Below are 27,744 nucleotides of genomic sequence, written 5' to 3'. Positions count from 1 at the left end.
TTATGTAGCCTCACTCTCTTCCTCAACAATCACATACCCAGGTCAAAACAGATTATACGGTAATGTTATGTAGCCTCACTCTCTTCCTCAACAGTCTCATACCCAGGCCAAAACAGATTATACGGTAATGTTATGTAGCCTCACTCAGGCCAAAACAGATTATACTTCCTCAACAGTCACATACCCAGGCCAAAACAGATTATACGATACTGTTATGTAGCCTCACTCTCTTCCTCAACAGACACATTCCCAGGCCAAAACAGATTATACGGTAATGTTATGTAGCCTCACTCTCTTCCTCAACAGACACATACCCAGGCAAAAACAGACCATACGGTAAAGTTATGTAGCCTCACTCTCTTCCTCAACAGACACATTCCCAGGCCAAAACATATTATACTGTAACATTATGTAGCCTCACTCTCTTCCTCAACAGACACATTCCCAAGCCAAAACAGATTATACGGTAACATTATGTAGCCTCACTCTCTTCCTCAACAGACACATGCCCAGGCCAAAACAGATTATACGGTAACATGTAGGCTCACTCTCTTCCTCAACAGACACATTCCCAGGCCAAAACAGATTATACGGTAATGTTATGTAGCCTCACTCTCATCCTCAACAGACACATTCCCAGGCCAAAACAGATTATACGGTAATGTTATGTAGCCTCACTCTCTTCCTCAACAGAGACATTCCCAGGCCAAAATAGATTATACGGTAATGTTATGTAGTCTCACTCGCTTCCTCAACAATCACATACCCAGGTCAAAACAGATTATATGGTAATGTTATGTAGCCTCACTCTCTTCCTCAACAGTCACATACCCAGGCCAAAACAGATTATACGGTAATGTTATGTAGCCTCACTCTCCTCCTCAACAGACACATTCCCAGGCCAAAACAGATTATACGATAATGTTATGTAGCCTCACTCTCTTCCTCAACAGACACATTCCCAGGCCAAAACAGATTATACGGTAACATTATGTAGCCTCACACTCTTCCTCAACAGACACATACCCAGGCCAAAACAGATTATACGGTAATGTTATGTAGTCTCAGACTCTTCTTTCTAGGGGTGGGAGTATTATAACATTACATTTGTAGGACTGCTAGTCTATAGAACTAAACAGAAATTCCATGTATACACAATTGTTTGTTTTTCTAGTTATCATGCTTATTATGAAATGTATTGTTTATTATATTCCAGGTCTGTGTGGAAAAGCAACAAGTTTATCCAAGGTGCCTACAGCTTCATACATTCCGGTCCTACTAACATAGCAGATCATGATCTGCTTGGAAAACCTCTGCCTTCTTCTGAGGTAACATGGACTTAGATTCAAGTGTGATTTACTCCTTTTATTACAGTTTGTGTGTTGGGGTGGGGTGAATGCAAATTATATAACAAGTTCATTTTTAAAATTACATGCACATATTTTCCAACACAAATAAATATGCTGGTCACAGATCATAGCTGCATGTATCCAGGCATGTGCAGGGTGAGGGTTTCAAAATGCCTCCCTGCTAAAGTAAATTTATTTCAATATATTTTCTTAAGGAACTCAACCCAACAATAAACTTCGCTCACCAGTCTACATGTAGACCACCCTGTGCTAAAATCCCTGCACACGTGCCTGATATCATGTGCACTTGATCAGCTTTGGTCCGGGTCTGTGTAATCAAATACACGTGCCTGATATCATGTGCACTTGATCAGCTTTGGTCCATGTCTGTGTAATCAAATACACGTGCCTGATATCATGTGCACTTGATCAGCTTTGGTCCTGGTATGTGTAATCAAATACACGTGCCTGATATCATGTGCACTTGATCAGCTTTGGTCGGAGTCTGTGTAATTAAATACATGTGTCTGATATCATGTGCACTTGATCAGCTTTGGTCCCGGTATGTGTTATCAAATACATGTGCCTGATATCATGTGCACTTGATCAGCTTTGGTGCCGGTCTGTGTGATCAAATACACGTGTCTGATATCATGTGCACTTGACCTGCCTTGGTCCCGGTTTATGTAATCAAATACACGTGTCTGATATCATGTGCACTTGACCTGCCTTGGTCCGGGTCTGTGTGATCAAATACACGTGTCTGATATCATGTGCACTTGACCTGCCTTGGTCCCGGTTTGTGTAATCAAATACATGTGTCTGATATCATGTGCACTTGACCTGCCTTGGTCCCGGTCTGTGTAATCAAATACATGTGTCTGATATCATGTGCACTTGACCTGCCTTGGTCCCTGTTTGTGTAATCAAATACACGTGTTTGATATCATGTGCACTTGACCTGCCTTGGTCCCGGTTTGTGTAATCAAATACACGTGTCTGATATCATGTGCACTTGACCTGCCTTGGTCATGGTCTGTGTGATCAAATACACATGCATGTGCATGACTGACTTCTGTAGTTCATTTTTATTCAAGCACCAACTTTTTAAAACTTGAAACCACTTTCTTAGAGACTGCTCATAGCTGGTTGTCAAAGACGGCATATACTTGGAACCTTAATATGAACCCTATATCCTTCACCTACTGGTATATCCAATTCCTAGTCATATACAACGTGGGCTCTCCTTTAAATATTTGAACTGATAGATACTTCTAGTAAAGTTTTTCAACATTACGACATATTTTTCCACTATTATAGCAATTTTTGATAATTGAAATTAGACATTCCTTGCATTTTATTGTTTAGATTATCCATTTCCATACATCCTGGTGTTTGTTGTACCATAAAATGCATTTTCCAAAATTCTGAAAACGCATGCATGTACCTCTGAGAAGTAACGGTTATGGAGACGAGCTCTAGTCTGTTTAGAGAGTACCGGGTATTTCGCCATTTCAACATTACAGGCTTCTGTTTGTAGATTAACAAAACAGGGGCCTAATTCTCTAAACTCTCACAACTTTGCGATCTCACAGTGCAATGCTAAAAGACTTACAAAGAGGATGCTTTGTTGTCTAGCAGAGCCTAAGAGACCTTTGTGAATTAGGCCCCAGGTATCCAATTTCACAGGATGAAACTATAGCTATGTATCTATATGTGTTTTTTGTTTCAGGACCCTGTGTTGTTATTTGCTGGTGAGGCTTACAGTTCACGCCACTTCTCATCCGCCCATGGTGCTGTGCAGACTGGGGAGGACGCAGCAAGAACCATACTGAATATGTACAAGAAATAGAGGAGAAACACGATGAACAATTATGTAGCAGCCTTAGTGGTGTAGTGGTTAAACCATGAAAATTAAAGCATTAAAATAAAGTTAAAATTAAATGAAATTAAAAGTACCAATATAGGAAAACATTTCGTTTTGTTTTGCTTAATGACAACTAAAGAATATGTATACTAAAAGGCAAAAGTTATTGTGACACACAAAAGACAAAGATAATTGATAATAAGTTTTTACTGCTGTGTATGAAACGTTATAACATGGAAAGAGCAATGTCCAAAGGTATGGAAACGAGCAATAGTCCATGAAAAGGGTGCACCTGCCATATGCAAATGAGCTACCTCACTAGAGGGAGTCCAGAGTGAAGTTTACACAGTCAGTAGCGAGTATGTCCACCTTGAGCATTGATACAGGCCTGGCAGTATCGTCTCATTGAGGCCACTAAATGCTGGAGAAAGTTCCTGGGAATGCCATTCCAGATCTGAGGGAGGATAAGCCGGAGTTCCTGCAGTGTTGTTGAGGATTTGGAAGAAGTTGATTGGTGACAAATCCGGGGACATGGCAAGCCAGGGTAGCACCACAACATTGTTCTGATTGAGATACTGCTGCACAACTAGCAATGTGTGCACTGGCGTTATCGTGTTGTAATGTCATCCTGGAGCTGTTCTGTTGAAAAAACGGTAACACAGTTGTTTGCAAAATGTCATCTTGGTACCTCACAGCATTCAAATTGGCTTCAATCACAACCATCTTGGTCCGGCTGTGGCTGTAATTCCACTCCATATCATGACGCCACCACTTCCAAAACCGTGATGTCTGTAGACACGTGTCCTGCCGTCAGATCTGTGGAGAAGGAACCGGGATTCATCAGTGAAGAGTACATGTCTCCAGTCACGTGCTGTCCATCGCAGGTGTTATCTGCACCACTGGAGACGTTGACGTCGATGTTCTGGAGTCAGGATTGGCCTTCTGGCTGGGTGTCTTGCACGGATGCCGTAGATGCATAGACATCATCGCTGATGCACCCGTTGTCAGGGATGGTACGGGCTGTGAGGGTTGCTGGCTGGAACCTGTTTCGCAGATGCGTGGTTCGGATCCATGTATCTTGGCAAGGGGTTGTCATGGGTGGTCGGCCACTACAAGGGACGGTCCCTGACCAATCTAATTAGCTCCACTATTACATGTGGATCTAACAGCAGCCCGTTGGAGCTCATGTCCAGTTGACCTTTCAAAATCATGCCAGTGATTTGAAAAGAATTTGAAAACATTTGGTATTATGCCGAGGGTATACGAAATGATTCGGGTAAATTACGAAGTATGCCGGAAACTAATTTCAATATAAAATGTTATATGTTTCAAGACGAAAAAACAAGTTCGCCTATTGCATAAATAGTCTTGCCCGGTATTTCTAGAATTTGTAGACCAGTAGAGATAATTTTAATCAGATTGTCCCTCTTCTAGCGTTCAGACAAAAACGAGCAAAATGAGCTAGCCTGAAAATAATGACATTACGAATAAATGTTAGTATCCAGGTTTTGGCATTTTCATTTAATTCATGCAAAAATCGGTCTGATCACCCACACCCCTTCCACAAATATTGAGGCCCATACGCCTATGTTCATGATCACGTCACTCAAGATCAGTTAACCCAATATTAATTTGCCTTTTATCAATGATGTGGTGGGGACGGAAATAAATGATCTTCAGAGTCTGAGAGTATTGCAGTGGCCTTCATGGGGCGTTCTCATTATGTGATTAGTCGCACTGACTTGTTGCATGTGATCAAATCATACTGTGAGAACACCAAAAATCGGAATGACTTTTAAGTCTTATTATATGTTCTGATTTTTGTAGAGCCGACAAATCGAAAAGAGTAGCCCATGAAGTGGCGACAGTGGGTTTTCGCTCTCAATATCCGTGTGGACCTTAACCATATGTCCGACGCCATATAACCGTACATAAAATGTGTCGTTAAATAAAACCCTTCCTTCAAGGCTGCCTTGCTGCATTCCTGGGGTAATTTTACGAAACTACGTTTACATGGGGTTTTCCTGGAACCATGGAAAAAAATTGATGGTGGCCTAAGTGCATTGAGTTGTAAGGTTGATCACCCTCGGTGGACCTGCGTTTTGTTCTGTACTAACAAGCACCTCATGCCTTGTCGGAAACAGGTAATGGCTGTGTTGTCTTGTCTATGGAAAGATGCATATAATGCTGACACATGGCACAAACACTATATGGAGATGAAGTTTTCCCCCTTTAATTACATGATGCACAGGTTATGGCTGTGTTGTCTTGTCTATAGAAAGATGCATATAATGCTGACACATGGCACAAACACTATATGGAGATGAGGTTTTCCCCTTTAATTACATGATGCACAGGTTATGGCTGTGTTGTCTTGTCTATGGAAAGATGCATATAATGCTGACACATGGCACAAACACTATATGGAGATGAGGTTTTCCCCTTTAATTACATGATGCACATGTTATGGCTGTGTTGTCTTGTCTATGGAAAGATGCATATAATGCTGACACATGGCACAAACACTATATGGAGATGAGGTTTTCCCCTTTAATTACATGATGTACAGGTTATGGCTGTGTTGTCTTGTCTATGGAAAGATGCATATAATGCTGACACATGGCACAAACAGTATATGGAGGTGAGGTTTTCCCCTTTAATTATATGATGTACATGTATATGGCAGCAATAACTCTCACTTTCTTTTAAAAAAATTCTGTTTTGCTTAAAGACACAACTAGAGCACATTGATTAATGAATCATCAGCCATTGGATGTCAAACATTTGGCAATTCTGCTCATTACATTTTCCCATTAACAGCAAAGGATCTTTAATATGAATGTTGTATGTATCACACAGGACAGCACATATCACACCCTTTGATATACCAGTCTGGGGCACTGGTTGGAATAGGGGAAAAAACAAATGGGTCAACTGAAGTGGTTTGATCTCTTGACCTCAGGCAAGCACTGTTTGGACTGAGCTAAACCCCACCCCTCCTAGTTTATAAGACAGCTGTAGGAGTGAGATGCAGCTCAGTGGTAGATCATCCGAGATGTGAGGATTTATTGACCAGTGCTCTTGGATTTTCCCATCCCAACCAATGACTCACAACTTGTACATCAAATGCCATGGTATGTGCTGACCTGTGCTGTAAAAATGCATATAAGATACTTTGCTGCTTTATCAGTGGTGGCAGCATATCTTCTTCTCTGTATCGACCGATATCGAAATAACCGTATGATAGGCACCAAATAGCCAGAGGTTTAGGCACCAAATAGCCAGAGGTTTAAGACACCAAATAGCCTGAGGTTTAGACACCAAATAGCCAGAGGTTTAAGACACCAAATAGCCAGAGGTGTAAGACACCAAATAGCCAGAGGTGTAAGACACCAAATAGCCAGGTTTAGACACCAAATAGCCAGGTTTAAGACACCAAATAGCCAGGTTTAGACACCAAATAGCCAGGTTTAAGACACCAAATAGCCAGAGGTTTAAGACACCAAATAGCCAGAGGTTTAAGACACCAAATAGCCAGGTTAAGACACCAAATAGCCAGAGGTTTAAGACACCAAATAGCCAGGTTAAGACACCAAATAACCAGAGGTTTAAGACACCAAATAGCCAGGTTTAGACACCAAATAGCCAGGTTTAAACACCAAATAGCCAGGTTTAAGACACCAAATAGCCAGAGGTTTAAGACACCAAATAGCCAGAGGTTTAAGACACCAAATAGCCAGGTTAAGACACCAAATAGCCAGAGGTTTAAGACGCCAAATAGCCAGAGGTTTAAGACACCAAATAGCCAGGTTCAAGACACTTAATAGCCAGGTTTAAGACACCAAATAGCCAGATTTAAGACACTTAATAGCCAGGTTTAGACACCAAATAGCCAGGTTTAAGACACCAAATAGCCAGGTTTAGACACCAAATAGCCAGGTTTAAGACACCAAATAGCCAGGTTTAAGACACCAAATAGCCAGAGGTTTAAGACACCAAATAGCCAGAGGTTTAAGACGCCAAATAGCCAGAGGTTTAAGACACCAAATAGCCAGGTTTAAGACACTTAATAGCCAGGTTTAAGACACCAAATAGCCAGGTTTAGACACCAAATAGCCAGGTTTAAGACACCAAATAGCCAGGTTTAGACACCAAATAGCCAGAGGTTTAAGACACCAAATAGTCAGAGGTTTAAGACACCAAATAGCCAGGTTTAGACACCAAATAGCCAGGTTAAGACACCAAATAACCAGAGGTTTAAGACACCAAATAGCCAGGTTTAAGACACCAAATAGCCAGAGGTTTAAGACACCAAATAGCCAGGTTTAAGACACCAAATAGCCAGAGTATAAAATGTGCTAACGTGTCATTAACCACCCCTAATCCTTTTGTTTCTTTCCAATAAGAGTATTTCAGACTGCATGACATATCAATTTGTGCTTTTGTACAGTAGAGTACAAGATACAGTAAACTTAAAAGTATTGTTTTAGTTAATGACACCATTAAAGCAAACTGATTTATGATTCATCGGCTATTGGATGTCAAACATTTTAACATAGTCTTAGAGAGGAAACCTGCTACATTTTTTCATTAGTAGCAAGGGATCTTTTATATACACCATCCCACAGACAGGAGAGCACATACCACAGCCTTTGATATGCCAGTCATGGTGCACTGGCTGGAACGAGAAATGTGGATCTATTCTAGATGGATTGCGCATCAAGTGAACACTTTACCATTGAGCTATGTCCGGCCCCAAGATACAGTAGGTATGATTAAAAACAAATCAAACATATATCAAAGAAATATTTATTAATTAGTATAAAATATTGTATACATATGCTGAATCTCTATAAAATGTGGAATGTACAAAGTGTAGAAATCAGAATATTTACAGTCATTAAAAAGGGCGTGGTATTACTTACACAAAACATATTGGAATAATAATTAATTATATGCCAAGGAGCATTTGATATGCATAATATAATAATTCTGCTAATCAGTATTGCAATAAAATGATATGTATCTACAAGCCATAGCTAAACTGTACATGTATTATGTGCATTAAATGTAAGGCACCAAATGCCATGTACAACAGTTGCTATAATTTAAAGTCATCCATAGACTTAATACCATTTGGAAAAACATACAGAAAGGGAGACAATCAGAACTTACAAAAAAAACACTAACATTAAATTATTAAAAATTTAAATTAAATTTAATAGTTATTTTATATAAATAGTCATGTTTTCTACTAACAAGTTAGGTAGCGATGGTGTAGAGGTTTGGGAAATTGGTTAAAGTGTTTACACTGTATGCTTGTGAAATAAAAAAACTAAGGATGACTCTTCACTCAATAAGCAGATACATGTATTCACAAATCCTTATTCACAAGTTATAACAGAATAAATTCACTGACGTAAGAAGCTGGGGTGGGGGGTTGCATGTGCCCCCGCGTTTTAGCAGCAACAATGTTATTTATTAAAAAAAATTACATGTATTAATATGTGTGTGTGTGTGTGTGTGTGTGTGTGTGTGTGTGTGTGTGTTCCCCTCCACTTTTTGGCACCTTCCTACGACCGTGAAATTCATTATTTTAAATGTTTGGTTTCTATTAAAATGTTAGCAGTCTTCTATTGGCTGGTTAGCTCATCCATTCACTTAAATTCACCCACTGGGAATTGTAAAAATAATGTGTATTTGGGAAAATTATTTCATATAACAATTAATATTTTGTCCATTTCTGCAGTGTTAGAAATTTAATGGATAATTTGTTGAAATTATTAACTCACCTAGAGCTAGCCCTGTTCAACACATGAAGCTCACACACTACCTCTAATGACTATAACTTTTACAGTCATTTCGGTTTTACTGTTCAAAGTACAATTCTGTACTAATGTACTACTCTTCACTAGTGCTACGCCTATGTACAAATGAAGTTAAGCATCCTTGATTTAAACCTAAAATGACATCTGATAAATTAATTCTTAAATGCATAATTTTAAAATTGTACCCATCATGAATGATAGCCCAAATAATATAAATATGTAAAATAGTTGGCAAGGAAAAAAAGTAATCATTGTACAGTTTGAACTCTTGAACAAAAAGTTATGATTTCAGTTAGGTAAAATTTAAAAAACAAAAATGTGTGTAACATAATTAGGTTATATGATGAAAGCTGTTTAATATTAAGTATACAGTATCAGTTCCATCACTGTATACTCTAGTTACAAAATTACATATTTGGTTGTTAATACATTCTTTCAAAACATAAATGTTTATAATATAATTTAGTTTAATATGTACGAAATATTTGTCAAAATGGCTCTGGAATGGTATGTAAAAGTATTAAACATTCTATGTAAAATATATTACTAGTTCAAAACAATTTCTTTACATACTCAATGTTATTAGCTAATTCATGGCTTAAGTACAAGGTACTTTCAACTGAAGACAATTCTCAACATATCAAACAATTCATAAAGTGAATTATTTTTCCAGTAATCTTTCATATAAATGTGAGTGATAAAATAATATGCAGATCTTATAAAATATTTACATGAAATTTTACAATTTAAAACAATATGAAAAAAGTTCAAGTATAAAACTATTTCTCCAAGTATAGCACAGAATAAAGTAAAACACCATGGTTAGCATTTCTGTCGTGTGTAAAATACAGAAAAATCACACAGGACTGTATTGGAATGCAATACAAAGGAACTTTTTTCGACGGCAGATAGTTTATAAAGTAAACAAAATTATAAATATTATATTTTATGAAAATTCATTAAAAATATTATTTATGCCATTCAAGCATAGAACAAAATTTATAAAGTAATATTTTACTTTGTTTGGACAACGATGTTGCAATCAAAGCATTTGCCTAGTTTTAAAACATCAAAATACACGTTAATGTTTTAAAATATGTCAAATCTTTATGCTCTTCAACACAATTTTGGATCAACTTCTATAAAAACTGAAATGTGTCTGATGTTTTTCACAGTATTCCAAGCTTCAGCTTTCATCCCACAATATGAACAAAATGGCTGCAAAATGATAACGTTTTTTTTTTTACATATGATTCTTCATGATTAACTATTTACAAAGAATTAATTAAGCCTATTCCACAGGAAGAACTGGACGAGGCAGATGATGACTAACAGAGAGTTGACATGAGGTGACAGAGGGGCTGTTGAACAGGTGTATTTATGGAGGTTTTCTATCTGTCCCACAAAGTCCTGTCCAAGCCATTCCAAGTAATTCTGTTTCTCAGGAGGAATTTTCATCAGTCGCACCGCCGCGTCCGTAAAAATCAGGTCAGTGTACCACGTTCCTGAATCAAACATGTGGAAATCTCCATCGCTGAAACAAATAGATGTTCAAAAAGATTTTAATATTAAAAAATTTTTACAGTGGAATTTTTTTTTTTCAATTAAGTGGTTCTATGACATAAACCCAACCCAAAATAAACCCAACAATTATTTCTGAAACAATTCAACAGATATGGAATAAAAAATAAAATAAAGAAAAAGTTAGTTTTATTTGCTTAATGCCACTACTAGAGCACATCATAACCTATGTTTAAAACACTCTGAAATGTACTGTTGCTAGTAAGTTATAAGTACAATTTTTATTATTTTAGCTGTATTTTAGGGAATTATTCTAGTTCAATTCACCACTCACATGTCTGAGGAGAAAAACTGTTGACCATAATTCATAAGATTCCAGTAGATTTCCCTCGAATTAATGTCTTTGAAGTCTGAAAATAAATATAATAATTAACAAGATGTCTCAACATTTGTAATTATAGTCTGTCCCATCATTCTATGAAAATATTTTTGGAAATAATTTCAGTTTGGTTTGATGTAAGTAGAAAAGTAAAAGTGTTTTGGAAATAATAAAGAAATTGTGTGCAATTTACTATTCATTCGGCTCGGAAATAAATAACTTGTAGTAAATTACATAATATAAAAAAATGCGATCCCTGTGGCATGGACTATAGGTGTGTATAGCATACTGTTGTAAAGTACTGCAATGAAGCCAAGGATATTGTTCTTTTATTTGTAATTAATTTTTCTTCCAGTTTGCATCATAGTGCATGTAATAAAGATGACATAGTTTTTTAAACAGTAGACATAGATCATTGATCAGAATTTGCTGTGTTGGGTAAGGGCCTGTATATATGCATACATAAAAAAAATTCTAATAATACAACACAATTAGCTCCAAATGATTGAAATCTCAATTTTGCCTCAGGACATTTGAACTGTTTTGCACTAGGTGTAATTGGATCTATTAAAAAGCACTGGTTCTAAATATTTTTTAACAACAAAATTTTTCATTCCATCTCTTCAGTCCTTCTGGGTTAACTGTTTCAAAGGCAGATGCTGTATAACAGATGAAAAGGATAGCCATATTTTAAACACCAGCTATTTGGTGTCTAACATGTTTGGTAGGTCACTTCATTTAGCACTACATCCCGCCACTATCAGAATGGTTTACTCAGTACTCACTGGCTGTCACGATGGCATTGCCTGGCACCTCGCCCAGATGACACTGACTGAACTTGTCGATGTTCACCCGACTACCATCCTTGCACAGCAGTTCATAGTCATCTGACCGTCGGTTACGAGCCCAGTTGGCATGGTTACGGCCATCTGTGTTGTCCCGTACTGTGAGATGGCGTATAAACGCAACATCTCCACCACCTGAAATGTAAATTTTATACGTTTTGTTTTGTACAGACAAGTGTCTGTTCCTTGAATATACAAGATATAAAATATTCAAGATGTTTGGCACCAAATTGCTCCAGCGAAACAGAATCTGGGCCCATGCTTACAAGAGAATCTGAGCCCATGCTTACAAGAGAATCTGGGCCCATGCTTACAAGAGAATCTGGGCCCATGCTTACAAGAGAATCTGGGCCCATGCTTACAACACTAACTGTAATCTTTTATGACATCATATTCAAGCCATTTTTATATGTTGTGGTTTGGATAGAGATTTTATTTTATCACATTCTACAATGACATGGATATTGAATGGCAGTATAACCATTTGAAAATACATTTTCTAGTCATTTCTGTCATATACATTTAGCTCACACACTTTAACACTGGTGGCTAAATATCAAGTTTTAAATGGGAAAGTGCTTATTGTTACCCCCACTGCCAATCATTATTACTTTTCTCTGACTCCATAAGATATACCGGCCTCGGTGGCGTCGTGGCAGGTCATCGGTCTACAGGCTGGTAGGTACTGGGTTCGGATCCCAGTCGAGGCATGGAATTTTTAATCCAGATACCGACTCCAAACCCTGAGTGAGTGCTCCGCAAGGCTCAATGGGTAGGTGTAAACCACTTGCACCGACCAGTGATCCATAACTGGTTCAACAAAGGCCATGGTTTGTGCTATCCTGCCTGTGGGAAGCGCAAATAAAAGATCCCTTGCTGCCTGTTGTAAAAGAGTAGCCTATGTGGCGACAGCGGGTTTCCTCTAAAAAAATCTGTGTGGTCCTTAACCATATGTCTGACGCCATATAACCGTAAATAAAATGTGTTGAGTGCGTCGTTAAATAAAACACTTCTTTCTTTCCATAAGATATATTTTCAAATCATAATTCTTTGTGTGAGGTGGGGGCATATTTCTAGAACATTAAGAGGGGCAAAGAGTAGAGAAAGGTATTACATGACCTAACTAATAAATACATTGTATACATTTATTAACCATCATTTTTTGGCTGGCACTTTGGAGTATTAAATGTGAGTGCACGCCAGTACCTCCCCTAGATTTGCCCTGTACTTACGTTCCACCAGACATCTGAACGCCCCGGCAGCGCCGTAGTACTGCTCCTCAGCGTTCCTCATACACTTGCGGAAGCCGTTGGCCCCGCATCCCTCACACAGACTGATAGGGGTCTGCTCTGGGTTGTACTCCTGGTCCAGGGCACCAGGGATACAGCTCCGGACAAACAGTGAACCTGTAATATAACATAACATTATGTAATATATAATATAACGTTACGTAACATAACGTAACTTAATTTAATGTAACACAACATAATGTAACATAAGATAATTTAATGTAATGTAATACAATATAATGTAATATATAATGAAACATAATGTAACTTAATGTAATATAATATATATACATATATAATTGAACATAATGTAACATAAAATAACTTAATGTAATGTAACACAGCATAATGTAATATATAATGAACATAATGTAACATAAGGTAACTTAATGTAATGTAATATATAATGCAGACCTGTCAACCTTTAGACAAGAGAAAGCAGGAGGAGTGTGTTGAAAAAGCAGGAGATTTTTTAATTCACACAATTTAACCTAAAATCGCAAGATTTAAAAAAAAACATTATTACAATAAGTTATATGAATACTTTATAATGTCATATATACTTCTTAACCTTAGATCTTGGCATTTAAGTTTAAATATTATTATGATTTAATACATATTTAAAAAAAAATAAAAAATTATCCAAACATGAACAAGAAATAAAAAATTTAATTAGTACATTTACGGTATTACACTTACAGCCTTACAGGTTGAGTTACATTATCATTTGTGGTTAGTGTACCTAAGTACTAAAGACAAATTTATATAAATCTTATAAATTAATATTCAGTTTTTACTATAATGAGGAACGGTGGCGTGGTACTTATTTAAAATCATTATAATGATGCAATAAACATTGTATTTTCATTAATCATAAGTAAAACCTCATTACGGACATCGTGTGAAATATACCGGAATTATACCCATTTCCGTGAGTAACTTTATGTCAATGTCAAACACAACATTTTTTAATTTGTACAAAAATAATTTCTTGAAGTGTACCCTTATAACCAACATTTTACTGCACAAACATACAAAATTAACTGACACAAGTATGTTTATACAGCTAATTGGTCTTTTCGTTGTCTTGCTGTGACATGTGATTTTAACATGCATCGTGTGTATCGCTGTCAACTCGGAGTATGGCAGTTCAGATTCGTCATAGTTGCATTATGTAATCCAGTGGGAAGACATTTTACAATTCAGAGGTGTTATTAGAACTAAATTGGATATTTTTTTTTTTTTATATGGCAACACTGAATGTCAATACACAGCCTGTTGAATTAGCGGCAACACGCTTCGTAGCCATTACGATGACAACAAACATTATAATTACATGTCATTTTATAAACTCCATGTGCTTTTTTAACAATATAAATAGGCTATCGCACAATTTTCACTTCAGCAAAGGTTAAACAGTCGGGACAATTCGGCCTGTTACATTCTCAGAAGCTGAAAGTAGTCGACATTTTCCGAATGAGAAAAAAAAGGCAGAGTTACTTCCCTTCTGTTATTTTGACAACAGAGGATCGATTTTTTTTTATGCTTACAAAAATGTCATTTAACAAGAGAAACTGTCTCCCGCACAGGGAAAAGGAGATTTGATCAAATACCGGGAGACTCCTGCGGAATTCGGGAGGGTTGACAGGTCTGTATAATGGAATATAATGTAGCATAAAGTAACTTAATGTAATGGAACATAATGTAATATATAATGTAATATAATGTAAAATAAAATAAAATAACTTAATGTAATGTAATGTAATGCAACATTATGTAATATAAAATGGAACATAATGTAACATATGGTAACTTAATGTAATGTAATGCAACATAAAGTAACATATATATATACAATGCATAACATGTGAATTTATCAAATAAAGCGTTTTCTTTTGTTTCAGTTCTACGTGTAGCAGTCATATGGGAGTTGCAGATTAACAAATTACAGGAAATACTGATTGTGTGTGGACATTTTATGTTGAATTAAAGAGTTGGAGAAAATTAAACCATTCAACAATTTCTTAACTCGGGGCTATCTCTGGCACTCGCCAAATTCGGCAATTGTAAAATTTAAAAACAATTGGCAAATTTGATTTTAACATGGCAAAACATTTTTCATGTAGTACTTGAATTTTTGGCAAAATAATGAAGTTTTTGCAATGTTTGACATTATCCATAATTTGGCGAAAATCTAACTAATTGATAAACATGATGTAGATGTAGAAAATCTCACTAAGTGACAAATATGAGTAAATGACTAATTTGGTGTAGATGTAGAAAATCTGACTAAATGATAAACAGTGTAGAATATCTTACTAAATGATAAACATGGTGTCGAAAATCTCACTAATTTAATGCTAAACATGGAGATGTAGAAAGTCTCACTAATTTAATAATTTAATGCTAAACATGATGGAGATATAGAAAATCTCACTAATTTAATGCTAAACATGGTGTAGATGTAGAAAGTCTCACCAAGATTCTCGAAGATGCTGCAGCTGCTGGGTATGATCTGCTCTGTCTCGATGTAGATGTTGAGGGGGACGACCCACCCGTCTCCGCGGCCGATACCCGGCTGGCATGACCGCTTCCCTGAAACACACGTCAAGAGTGGTGAGCCAGCAGTTATAGCTGCTTTTGTTTAAACACACCACTAGAGCACTTCATTCACCAACTCAGGGATTTAGTCAAGATTTTTCGCCAGGGTCCCATGTCTGATCATATTGGGAAAATGTACTTGATATAATCATAATTGGGATATTTATCCAGGTCAGTGAATGCTGCAGTACACTCCTGTTACACCCCACATTAATTCACTAGATCAGATTAATATATATATTCGGAATTTTGTTTGCATATAAATTGAGAATTTTCAATGTCACTTTCTTTTTTGGACCCACAGAATGCCTGGACAAATCCCTGTAACCATCAGCTGTCAAACGCTGGGTAATTTGGTCTTACAGGAAACCCACTACATTTTCCTATTAGCAGGAAGGGATCTTTTATATGCATATTCTTACAGACAGGACATCACACACCATAGCCTTTGATATACCAGTAGTTTGGCTAGCTCTACCTCTGTGGATAGTAAACAACGAACAAAAGGAAGGTATTTATTTAATGATGCATATTTTAGTTATGGCTATATGACATCAAACATATATCTATCATATTAAGGCCGAGGACCACATGAATAAGAGAGACAGAAAGAAGGAAATGTTTTATTTAACAATGCACTCAACACATTTTATTTATGGTTATATAGCATTGGACATATGGTTAAGGACCACACAGATATTAAGAGAGGAAATCCGCTGTCGCCACTTCAAGTGCTACTCTTTTCTATTAGCAGCAAGGGATCTTTTATATGCACCATCCCAAAGACAGGGTAGCACATACCATGGTCTTTGATATACAAGTTGTGGTGCACTGGCTAGAAGTAGAAAAAAATAGCCCAATGGGCCCACTGACGGGAATCGATACCACACCAACCGCGCATTGAGCGAGCGCCACACCACTGGGCTAAGTCCCGCGCATCGAGCGAGCGCCACACCACTGGGCTACGTCCCGCGCATCGAGCGAGCGCCACACCACTGGGCTACGTCCCGCGCATCGAGCGAGCGCCACACCACTGGGCTAAGTCCCGCGCATCGAGCGAGCGCCACACCACTGGGCTACGTCTCGCGCATCGAGCGAGCGCCACACCACTGGGCTACGTCCCGCGCATCGAGCGAGCGCCACACCACTGGGCTACGTCCCGCACATCGAGCGAGCGCCACACCACTGGGCTAAGTCCCAGCCCTTGAATAATAGAGAGGAAACCAGCTGATACCTCAATCCCATAGACACTATAGCACATACCAGTCTTTGGAGTACTAGTTGGAATGAGAAATAAATATTTTGTCAATGTTTTAATATATTAATTTTGTAAAAGTTAATTTGGTAAAGAAACTGTCAAACCAAGCCGATGATGTTCACAAGACATTTAATTTGATAATTTTAATAAACACAATAAATTATCGAGATTCAGCAAAAATTTCAAAATAAATGAAAAAAACCATATTCTCTTTTCTTTTCATGTTCAGTGTATTTCAAAGAAGGAACTAAGTATTGGACAGAAATACTCTAAAATGTTTAAACCTTTACCAAATTTCAGTTATACCTTTCATGTTGAAGAGAGTCAATATTTTGTCAGTTTTCCTGGCAGCTGCTACGACTTTAAACTTCATGGACATGTCCCCGTAGTCTTCTGCAGCTATTGGAATCAGGTTATACTTTCTAAAATACAAACATCAGGACAGGTTACAAGTGAAATGGAAGGAAAATGTTTTATTTAACGGACACACTCAATACATTTTATTTATGGTTATATGGCGTCTGGCATATGTTTAAAGACCACACAGATATTGAGAGAGGGAACCCGCTGTCGCAACTTCATGGGCTACCCTTGTCGATTAGCAGCAAGGGATCTTTTATATGCACCATCCCAGACAGGTTAACACATACCTCAGCCTTTGATATACCAGCTGTGGTACACTGGCTGGAATGATAAACAGCCCAATGAGCCCATTGACGGGGATCGATCCCAGACCAACCGCGCATCAAGCGACATCTTTACACAGTGTTCTCGCTGGGTGAAAATTAAAGGAGGGCGGCTGCACGGCACCACACCTTTAAAAAAAACCCAAAAACCCAAACACCCAATAAACGAAAAAAGCAAAAAAAAAAAAAAAAAGCTTTAAAGACATACTCCTTATTTTTCCTACAAAAATGTTTATACGAAATACAAGCAGACTCGTCTTTTAATTGAACCGAAGATGTTATCGATCTGACATCTGACATTCACGGGCAGTTCCAGTTTTGCTGAACAGATCAAAGTTTTAATATTATTATTTTTAATAAAGATTTTAAGATATATGAAAAAAATACAGATGTTTGTAAAGTGATCCCCTAATGTCAGATACATTTTTAAATTTTTTTATCTTCATCGATTGCTGTGATAAAATATTATTGCCAGCTGATAAAAAGTTTCGTTTTTTGTAAAGGCGGTGTATATATTATTTGGCACCCAAGATAAATGATTTTAATGATAAACACTACCACTTCCGTTGTTTTTATAAGTGGTGATATCCCCCCAAAATGAAAACTTTACAATATTTTATAAAGAACTGCTGAATAAACAGAATGACAGAAATGACAAAGTAAAAATCATCAGTTACAACCAATTATATCTGCAATAGAGGTATTTCACATTCCACTGCGCATGTGCCCGTTGCGGAGTTACTCGAGGATGCAAACCGCGAGATTTCGCGAGATCTCGCCAAAATAGACCTATCTGCAAATTGGGGGGCAAAAGCAATGGGAGGCCACGACCATTGTTCAATTATTAACTGTTCCAACCGCATATGTCCGGGAAATTCGTTATCCTTCCATCGATATCCAGCCAATGGATATCGGAAACGATTGTGGGTAATCGTTTCACGTAGAAAACGATTTTAATGTTACTCTAAGTACGAGGGTTTGTTCGGCACATTTTGTAGGAGGGAAGCCAGTGAACGCATAAGGGACCAAAACCTTACCGGTTCTGTACAGGACGTTCCTACACAGGGCGGTCTAGTATACTTAGATATGGTGGAAAACACATTAACAGTAAAGAAAATAAATATATATTTTGTATATAAAGAAAATATATGTATATTTCGGATTATACTCAATAAAATATATAACGTGTGCGTGTGTAAATATATAAAAAATATATGTAGTCAGAACAGCTCTGTACAGAACGTTCCTATACAGGGCGATTTAGTATTCTCTACTTAGATATGGTAGTAAACAGTAAATAAAATAAAATAAATATCTATTTTGTATATACAGAAAATATATGTATATTTCGGACAATACTCAACAGAATATATATATATATATGAACTTTTAATGTTATTATTACTCAGTATGTTTCAAATTTAATTATAAATATTGTCTGTTATTACTTTACGTTCATCTAGGTATGAACAAAAAAATCATCCGCAAACTTGTGAGAACGGCTTCGCCGATTCACAAAATTTACGGACGATTTATTTTGTTCATACCCCGATGAACATAAAAGAAATAACAGACACTCCTTAAATAATAATAATAATAATAATGATATATAAATATATATAGAGTGATGACGGCTCTGTACAGGACGTTCCTACACAGGTCCGTCTAGTATTTTATATACTTAGATATGGTGGAAAACACATTAACAGTAAAGAAAATAAATATATTTTGTATAATACTCAATGCGTTCATGTTGACACTGTATAAAAACGTGTGTATGGGTAAACAAAACGGCACCTACCTTCAACCCCCCCCCCAAATCCCCCTTTTTTAAATTCCCACTTTATGGATATACATGTAACAGCATAAAAATCTCTTTTTTTTTTTAACTTTTCCCAATTAGATAGACACTAAGAAAAATGCAACAAAACACCTTCTGATATATATATATATATATATATATATATATATATATATATATATATATATATATATACAGTCAAACCTGTCCTAGCGGCCACCTGTATTCAGCGGTCACTTGCCTTAAGCGGCCACTTTTTTCCTCCCAAACAATTTATAATGTAAATGCACTTGTAATAAGCGGTCACCTGTCTAACGCGGCCAGCGGCCACCTAAATCTGATCCCAAATCGCTAAAATACCTGCATTAAGCGGCCACAGTAAAGTTTTACTCTTATATAAAAGGGATATTTTAACAACAGCGATAGGTGCAGCAAATAACCGATCTTCACACCTTCAGGAATAATAGTACCCATTCAGTCCCGACATCTCCACTGTGTATCAATTAAGGAAGTATGAATCTGACATGCATCTAATTGCCTCTGGGCAGGCTACGCTTGACATTTGTAGATTCACTTACTATAACAATACATCGCATGAAGTCGGAATTAAATAATTAAATGGAAAAAGAAAACAAACTTGTGGAAAACGGTTAATTTAATATATTCTATTTGCATTATTTTTGAAGGAGACAACATGTCAAAAGTTGATTTATAGTCAACTATGAAGCACACATCCGTTAATTAGCAGTACAGACGGTAAAACAAGAAACAACAACAAATGTTTTAAAGACTATATATGTGGCAACCTGTACTCAGCGGCAACCTGTCTTAAGCGGCCACGTTTATCTACTCCCTTGTGTGGCCGCTTAAGACAGGTTTGACTGTATATATATATATATATATATATATATATATATATATATATGTGTGTGTGTGTGTGTATGTTTATATATATATCTCTCTCTCTCTCTCTCTCTCTCTCTCTCTCTCTCTCTCTCTCTCTCTCTCTCTCTCTCTCTCTCTCTCTCTCTCTCTCTCTCTCTCTCTCTCTCTCTCAAATATATATATCGATCGATGCCATAACCTGTCGATGCCATAACCTATGGAATCTGTCAAATGTTTTGTTTATACTTTTTACGAGATAGTCTTTTAATCTGGCGTTATCAAAACCCTCGGATACAAGTCGCAGAGACTTTGTCAAAGTTGTTGCACTGCTTTTTAATTTGAACCATTCCGCTGTAAATTTCAGCAGACCGTTTTCTACTGCCATTATACCATCTAATTCGAAATATGTACATGTTAGTTGCCAAAGTTTAAAAGTCTCCTACGAAGCTAATCAAGTCGCCCATAACAACCTGTCTGTCACGCCCCCCAATTTGTAAATAGACTAGTTTCAGTCTATTTTGTCAAGGGACGTTACTCTTCGCGCGCATGCGCAATAGGAATGTGAAATACCTCTATTGAGGACAAAATATCAGACGATAGTGGAAACGAAAGACACAATGACCGTTCTGATCACGTGACAAATTTGGCACCAAATAAGTGAGGGGTTTTTTTCAATCGGAGATTGCCGAATCCGTAAAAAATTAAAATGTTTTCATTTCTCAAATAAAATAAAACTTTTATTGTGTATTAAACATACAAATGAATACAGGTATGGGACAAAATAGAGGCTATTAAAAATACTGTCAAATTACGTTATGGTAACGGTCGTAAATGTTTTGTTAACTGCTTTTTCGTACACAACATGGCTTGCTTCCTTTATGTCCAGTGTGCAGACTGATCGTTGTTTTTTTATGTGTGGAAAAAAGTGTGCATTTAGAAATAGTGGAGATAAGTGCTGGAAAATATAGTAGGGAGCTGGAAAATAAAAGAGGGGTGCAGAAAAATAAAGGAGGGCGGCAAAATGTAACTGTGGGGCGGGCTACCCCGCTTAAACGGAGCAACGAGACCACTACACTGTTTACCACTGGGCTACGTCCTGCCCCTACAAGTGAAGGTAGCACTATACCAATTAATTTCAGGCTGGGTCGAAGTTCGAGGTGCACCAAACTTTTGATAGAGAAGTTAACACCACAAGTCCTGTGATTGGTTATAAATGTGAGTGTGTTGGTTGTAAACAAATTAGTTTCATCTGGGCTAAAAATGTATACAATTTTAATTCATCTAGTACCACTGTGTCCAGTAGCCTTGTACTTGGAACATGTATGGGGTACATGTAAAAAAAAAGTACTAAAATTTTGTGCGAAACTAGGGGTTTGTAAAAACATCTGGTTATACCGAAAATGAGCCATGAAAGGTACCATTTTCTGCAGTTAATACTTTGAGGTAGGGGTTGTAGTACTGATATTTATGGGTCATAGTTTGGTTGATATATTGCATATAGTGTTTTTAAACACAAACATTAACATGGTCGCCTATGGGATTTGAATTGGTATAGTCCAACCTATAGCACATATTCAGTGCATAATAAAAAAGATTATGTTTGTGTCATTTAATTAAATTAAACTATATTATTTGATTAATTAGCCGTCACTCGGCCATGGAAGTTCACAATGACCTTGACCTTAACAATAATTACTGTACATGGCTCTGAATGGAGTTTGAATAAAAATTAGCACTGAGGAAAAGTTGGTTTTGGCCTATAATTCATACTATAAAGATTTGAATATTTTTATTTACATGGTGTTTGACTTGCCATATACAACTACTCTTAAATATGGTAATATATCTAGGCAATCTGAACTTAGATTTTAATAGCAATTTATTTTTATATTAAAAATAACATGTGCCAATATTGGGTTAATGTCTTTAATTTCAATAAACATAGTTAATGTTTCATGTATGTACTTCTGAAAGCTTAACTTTTTAAAGACCTTGATTTTTATTGTCCTTTTGACATACTTATAGGGTGCTAAGTCATATTTTAGACAAATTTGTAGTTTTATGCACACACACAAATTAATTTGAAGAAAAACTTTACCAAAGCCATAATTAAATTTTTGGTCACTATTGTGCCTTCTGTTCTCACTTATACATAACAATAAGCTTGTTAAACATATCTTTAGGTCTCCAGATCAAATCTTTTTTTTAAATAATCACTTAGTTTGCTCCCATGAAGTGCATTTTAAGTGTATACTAGATTTAGAACCAATTTTTCCAGATTTGATTATCTACCTTGGTGTAAGTTGATAATTTATTTTATTGTTAAAGCTGTATTATCCAATGTTAATAGCTAAATAATATGCTGGATTACAGATTGTAGGAATACATCCAAAATACATATTGTATTGATCTGGATTAGAAAAAAATGCAATAAAATAGATGTTCGGGTAATTATGTCATTTAAAAACATGTTTTTTTTAGTAACGAATCAAAAATAAATATGTGAAAGCTGCATGGTAATTCCAAATATTACAAATATTTAAAACCTCCAACTACAGTAGGGTATACATAAAATATAGTCAGGAATATTGGTGGCTGCCAATGGTTTTGATGGTCCATTTTTAAAATCTGCATAGCTGATGGATTTGAAATTCCTGCACATGGTAACTTGAAGACAGCCACACTCAGCATACAGGATTTCCCTCCAACAGTGATGTGCAGGACATGAAGTCATTACTTCATACAGGTGCAGTCATGTTGATCTTTCCTTCCTCAGACATTGCATTTTTTTAATAGTGATATTTCTTTGATGTGTCTATTAAGGTCTTCATAATCTAGGGGTCAGTCAAGTACATGTGTTTCAATGGAATAGTTTTAAGGAGTTGAGGTACTCTGAATATCCATGTTGTCTCTATACATATAGCTGAGCACACACACACATCTGACAGTAAATATCTTCAGGAGTATTATTATTTTTTTATTATTTTTTTCAAATATGACATATTGCATTTGTACAAAACTGTCCAAAATACATGTGCCTTGTGAGGTTGCACTGTAGAAAGAACAGTTTCAGTGAAGTTGTCAGTTTATGTTAGAAGACACCATATCCTGGTTGTTATAAAAACACGTGATTCGCCACCTTTTGAAACATGTATGTTATCAGTATAGGTAGCACTATATCAATTAATTTCAGGCTGGGTCGAAGTTCGAGGTGCACCGAACTTTTGATAGAGAAGTTAACACCACAAGTCCTGTGATTGGTTATAAATGTGAGTGTGTTGGTTGTAAAGAAAATTAGTTTCATCTGGGCTAAAAATGTATACAATTTTAATTCATCTAGTACCACTGTGTCAAGTAGCCTTGTGCTTGGACCATGTATGGGGTACATGTAAAAAAAAGTACTAAAATTGTGTGCGAAACTAGGGGTGTTGTAAAAACATCTGGTTATACCGAAAATGAGCCATGAAAGGTACCATTTTCTTCAGTTAATACTTAGAGGTAGGGTTTGTAGTACTGATATTTATGGGTCATAGTTTGGTTGATATATTGCATATAGTGTTTTTAAAGACAAATGTTAACATGGTCGCCTATGGGATTTGAATTGGTATAGTCCAACCTGAAAAGAGTTATAATTATAAACGTCCCGCCGTTATATGATTTACTCTATTCTGATTGGACGATGTCACTTAAAAACGGAATGTTATCCTTCAATAAACCTCAGAAGATGATGTCATTACGTAAAACAGGTTATGGAAAGCATTTTAAAAACTAATTTTGTGTATTTTTGTGTAAACAGAAGTGTTGTTTGTAATTAAAAGAAATGTTTGTCTTTTTTGTGAATTTATTGATATATATAAGTCATAAATTTAGTATAAAATCACTTCGCTACGCTACTCGATTTTATACAATTTATGACTGTTATACACCAATAAATTCACACAAAAAAACAATGAAATCCAATTCTTATATAAAGCTTTCTGCTGAGATTTAAAGGTCGGATCACTATGCAGTTAACATACTAAATACCACAATAAAATACACATCATAAAAGCCCATGTTATCAGATAAAACCCACACCTTCCAGCTAGGTAGACATCTGTAGTATCTACACCCCCATACACACTTATCATACTAGACCTCTCAATCAGATTAAAGCCACACCTTCCAGCTAGGTAGACATCTGTAGTATCTACACACCCATACACACTTATTATACTAGACCTCTCAATCAGATTAAAGCCACACCTTCCAGCTAGGTAGACATCTGTAGTATCTACACACCCATACACACTTATAATACTAGACCTCTCAATCAGATTAAAGCCACACCTTCCAGCTAGGTAGACATCTGTAGTATCTACACACCCATACACACTTATAATACTAGACCTCTCAATCAGATTAAAGCCACACCTTCCAGCTAGGTAGACATCTGTAGTATCTACACACCCATACACACTTATTATACTAGACCTCTCAATCAGATTAAAGCCACACCTTCCAGCTAGGTAGACATCTGTAGTATCTACACACCCATACACACTTATAATACTAGACCTCTCAATCAGATTAAAGCCACACCTTCCAGCTAGGTAGACATCTGTAGTATCTACACACCCATACACACTTATTATACTAGACCTCTCAATCAGATTAAAGCCACACCTTCCAGCTAGGTAGACATCTGTAGTATCTACACACCCATACACACTTATAATACTAGACCTCTCAATCAGATTAAAGCCACACCTTCCAGCTAGGTAGACATCTGTAGTATCTACACACCCATACACACTTATCATACTAGACCTCTCAATCAAATTAAAGCCACACCTTCCAGCTAGGTAGACTTCTGTAGTATCTACACACCCATACACAAATCATAATAACCCATATTAATCAAGATTAAAGCCACACCTTCCAGCTAGGTAGACATCTGCTGCATCTAGGTTCATGAGGTCTGCGTCTCCGTTGGCAATCATGTCCATGCAGGTGGTGGTGTCCTTGCCCAGCAGACAGTCGAGCTCGGGCCGCAGGTCCTTGGCCTTGAACGCCATGATCATCGTTTCACACTTGATCTTCTCCGGCAGCGAGATCACGCACCACCGAGCCACCTCCAGTGGGCACAGGTTCATCTTGTTGAGGATGTTCACAAACTCCGTGCCTGAGGAAAGGAAAAGAAATGGTTTATTTAATGATGCACTCAACCCATTTTATTTATGGTTGTATTGCGTCGAAGATATTTTTAAAGACCACACAGATACTGAGGGAGAAAACCGGCTGTCACCACTTCATGGGCTACTCTTTTTGATTAGCAGCAAGGGATTTTTTATATGCAGTATCCCATAGACAGGATAGCACATACCACAGCCTTTGATGTACCAGTCATGGTGCACTGGCTGGAGCGAGAAACCGTGCCTGAGGAAACATATCAGGAAAATCATCATCAGATACTTCTTACAGTCTGAATTTTAAACATCCCTGCTTACTGTTCCCTTCTCCCACATCAGTTGGGACCATGAGCTGTTATAGTCCCTTGGAAGCATATATCAGGAAAATCATCATCAGATACTTCTTACAGTCTGAATTTTAAACATCCCTGCTTACTGTTCCCTTCTCCCACATCAGTTGGGACCATGAGCTGTTATAGTCCCTTGGAAGCATATATCAGGAAAATCATCATCAGATACTTCTTACAGTCTGAATTTTAAACATCCCTGCTTACTGTTCCCTTCTCCCACATCAGTTGGGACCATGAGCTGTTATAATCCCTTGGAAGCATATATCAGGAAAAACATCATCAGATACTTCTTAGTCTGGACCTTACACATTCATATTTACTATTCCCTTCCTCCATTTTACTAGAACAATGAACAGTCATACCTGCCTTGGAAACATGTCAGGAAAATCATCAGAAGTTTGTTTTGTTTAACAACACCACTAGACCACATTGATTTAATAATCATCGGCTATTGGATGTCAAACATTTGGTAATTTTGATATACAGTGTGAGAGAAAAAACCTTTTATATGCACCATCCCATAGACAGGATAGCACATAACATGGCCTTTGATATACCAGTTGTGTTGCACTGGCTGGAGCGACAAATAGCCCAATGGGCTCACCGATGTGGATCGATCCTAGACAAACCGTGCATCAGGCATGCGCTTTACCACTGGGCTACGTCCCTGCCCCAGGCCACAGTTAATGCTAATCTATGCTAACACTCACCAACCCAGGTGTAATATGTGTGCACTTTGATGTCCTGAAGCATGAGTGTGGAGTCTGAAAACATCAGGTTCTTCCTGTCATAGACGTGGCCGAGGTTGTCACGTATCTTCTCCGAGCTGAACAGCTCAAACAGGTGGTTGTAGGTCCCGCCTGGTTTGAACATGTCTGAGGCCTGGAGCAGGAACTTCTTGTACCCTTCAATGATGGGTTTCTCCCGGACACCCGATGTCATGACGATGTGCGCGGGAATTATGCCCCAGTTGCAGTCTGCGTACTCCGAGATGGCTTTCTGGCTGCCGTCTGGACAGAGCAACCGGAAGTCCTACAATGACAAACAATATCCCCTTTAAACAACAAACAATATCCCCTTTAAACAACAAACAATGTCCCCTTTAAACAACCAATGTCCCCTTTAAACAACAAACAATGTCCCCTTTAAACAACAACCAATATCCTCTTTAAACAACCAATGTCCCCTTTAAGCAACAACCAATGTCCCCTTTAAACAACCAATGTCCCCTTTAAACAACAAACAATGTCCCCTTTAAACAACCAATGTCCCCTTTAAACAACCAATGTCCCATTTAAACAACAACCAATGTCCTCTTTAAGCAACAAACAATGTTCTCTTTAAACAACAACCAATATCCTCTTTAAACAACAACCACTGCCCTCTTTAAACAAACAATGTCCTCTTTAAACAACAATGCCCCACCATTTAAACAACTAATAATGTCCCTTTTAAACAACAAATAATGTCCCCTTTAAACAACAGTGTCCCCTTTAAACACCAAATAATGTTCCCTTTAAACAACAATGTCCTCTTTAAACAACCAATGTCCTCTTTAAACAACAAACAATGTCCCCTTTAAACAACAACCATTTAAACAACAAATAATGTCCTCTTTAAACAACAAACAATGTCCTATTTTATAACCAAATTTTATGATAGAACAGAGTGCACAATTCTAAACCTTTCCGACTACATTTAATATGTACCAAATGTACTGACAACTGTTCTATGAAAATCACTTCCTTTTTTTTTTTTATCAAACTTCTCCATTTTACCCTAGGAAAACTTTTTCAATTTTAGAACATTAGGTCCTGCACACTAGAAAACAATTAATAAAACTAGTCTCACGTCTTAGTTATAGCTAGGACCATTAGGTTCTGCACACTAGAAAACAGTTAATAAAACTGGTCT

The 27,744-nt window shown here is 37.0% G+C and overlaps 1 protein-coding gene and 1 long non-coding RNA gene across 2 annotated transcripts in view; one reads left to right on the top strand and one right to left on the bottom strand.

The window, feature by feature from the left end:
• The first annotated feature begins 396 nt into the window (after positions 1–396).
• LOC121384364 lies at positions 397–3,321 on the top strand. Its single transcript, XR_005959379.1, has 3 exons — positions 397–466; positions 1,217–1,328; positions 3,082–3,321. It is a non-coding gene; the product is annotated as an uncharacterized LOC121384364 (long non-coding RNA).
• Positions 3,322–8,011: 4,690 nt separating this feature from the next.
• LOC121382847 (melanotransferrin-like) overlaps positions 8,012–27,744 on the bottom strand; it is a 45,338-nt gene continuing 25,605 nt past the window's right edge. The window contains exons 7-14 of the mRNA XM_041512475.1: positions 26,541–26,862; positions 25,227–25,473; positions 17,244–17,359; positions 15,557–15,673; positions 13,022–13,195; positions 11,730–11,924; positions 10,900–10,975; positions 8,012–10,578 (exon numbers count right to left, since the gene is read on the bottom strand). Coding sequence (XP_041368409.1) covers positions 10,326–10,578; positions 10,900–10,975; positions 11,730–11,924; positions 13,022–13,195; positions 15,557–15,673; positions 17,244–17,359; positions 25,227–25,473; positions 26,541–26,862 — 1,500 coding nt within the window. The 3' untranslated portion in view covers positions 8,012–10,325. The remainder of the gene's footprint in view (positions 10,579–10,899; positions 10,976–11,729; positions 11,925–13,021; positions 13,196–15,556; positions 15,674–17,243; positions 17,360–25,226; positions 25,474–26,540; positions 26,863–27,744) is intronic.

Source organism: Gigantopelta aegis, chromosome 10 (genome assembly GCF_016097555.1).
Source record: "Gigantopelta aegis isolate Gae_Host chromosome 10, Gae_host_genome, whole genome shotgun sequence".
NCBI lineage: Eukaryota > Metazoa > Mollusca > Gastropoda > Neomphalida > Peltospiridae > Gigantopelta > Gigantopelta aegis.
The sequence above is the reverse complement of the archived record's forward strand: the minus strand, read 5'-3'. Positions and strand labels throughout refer to the sequence as shown.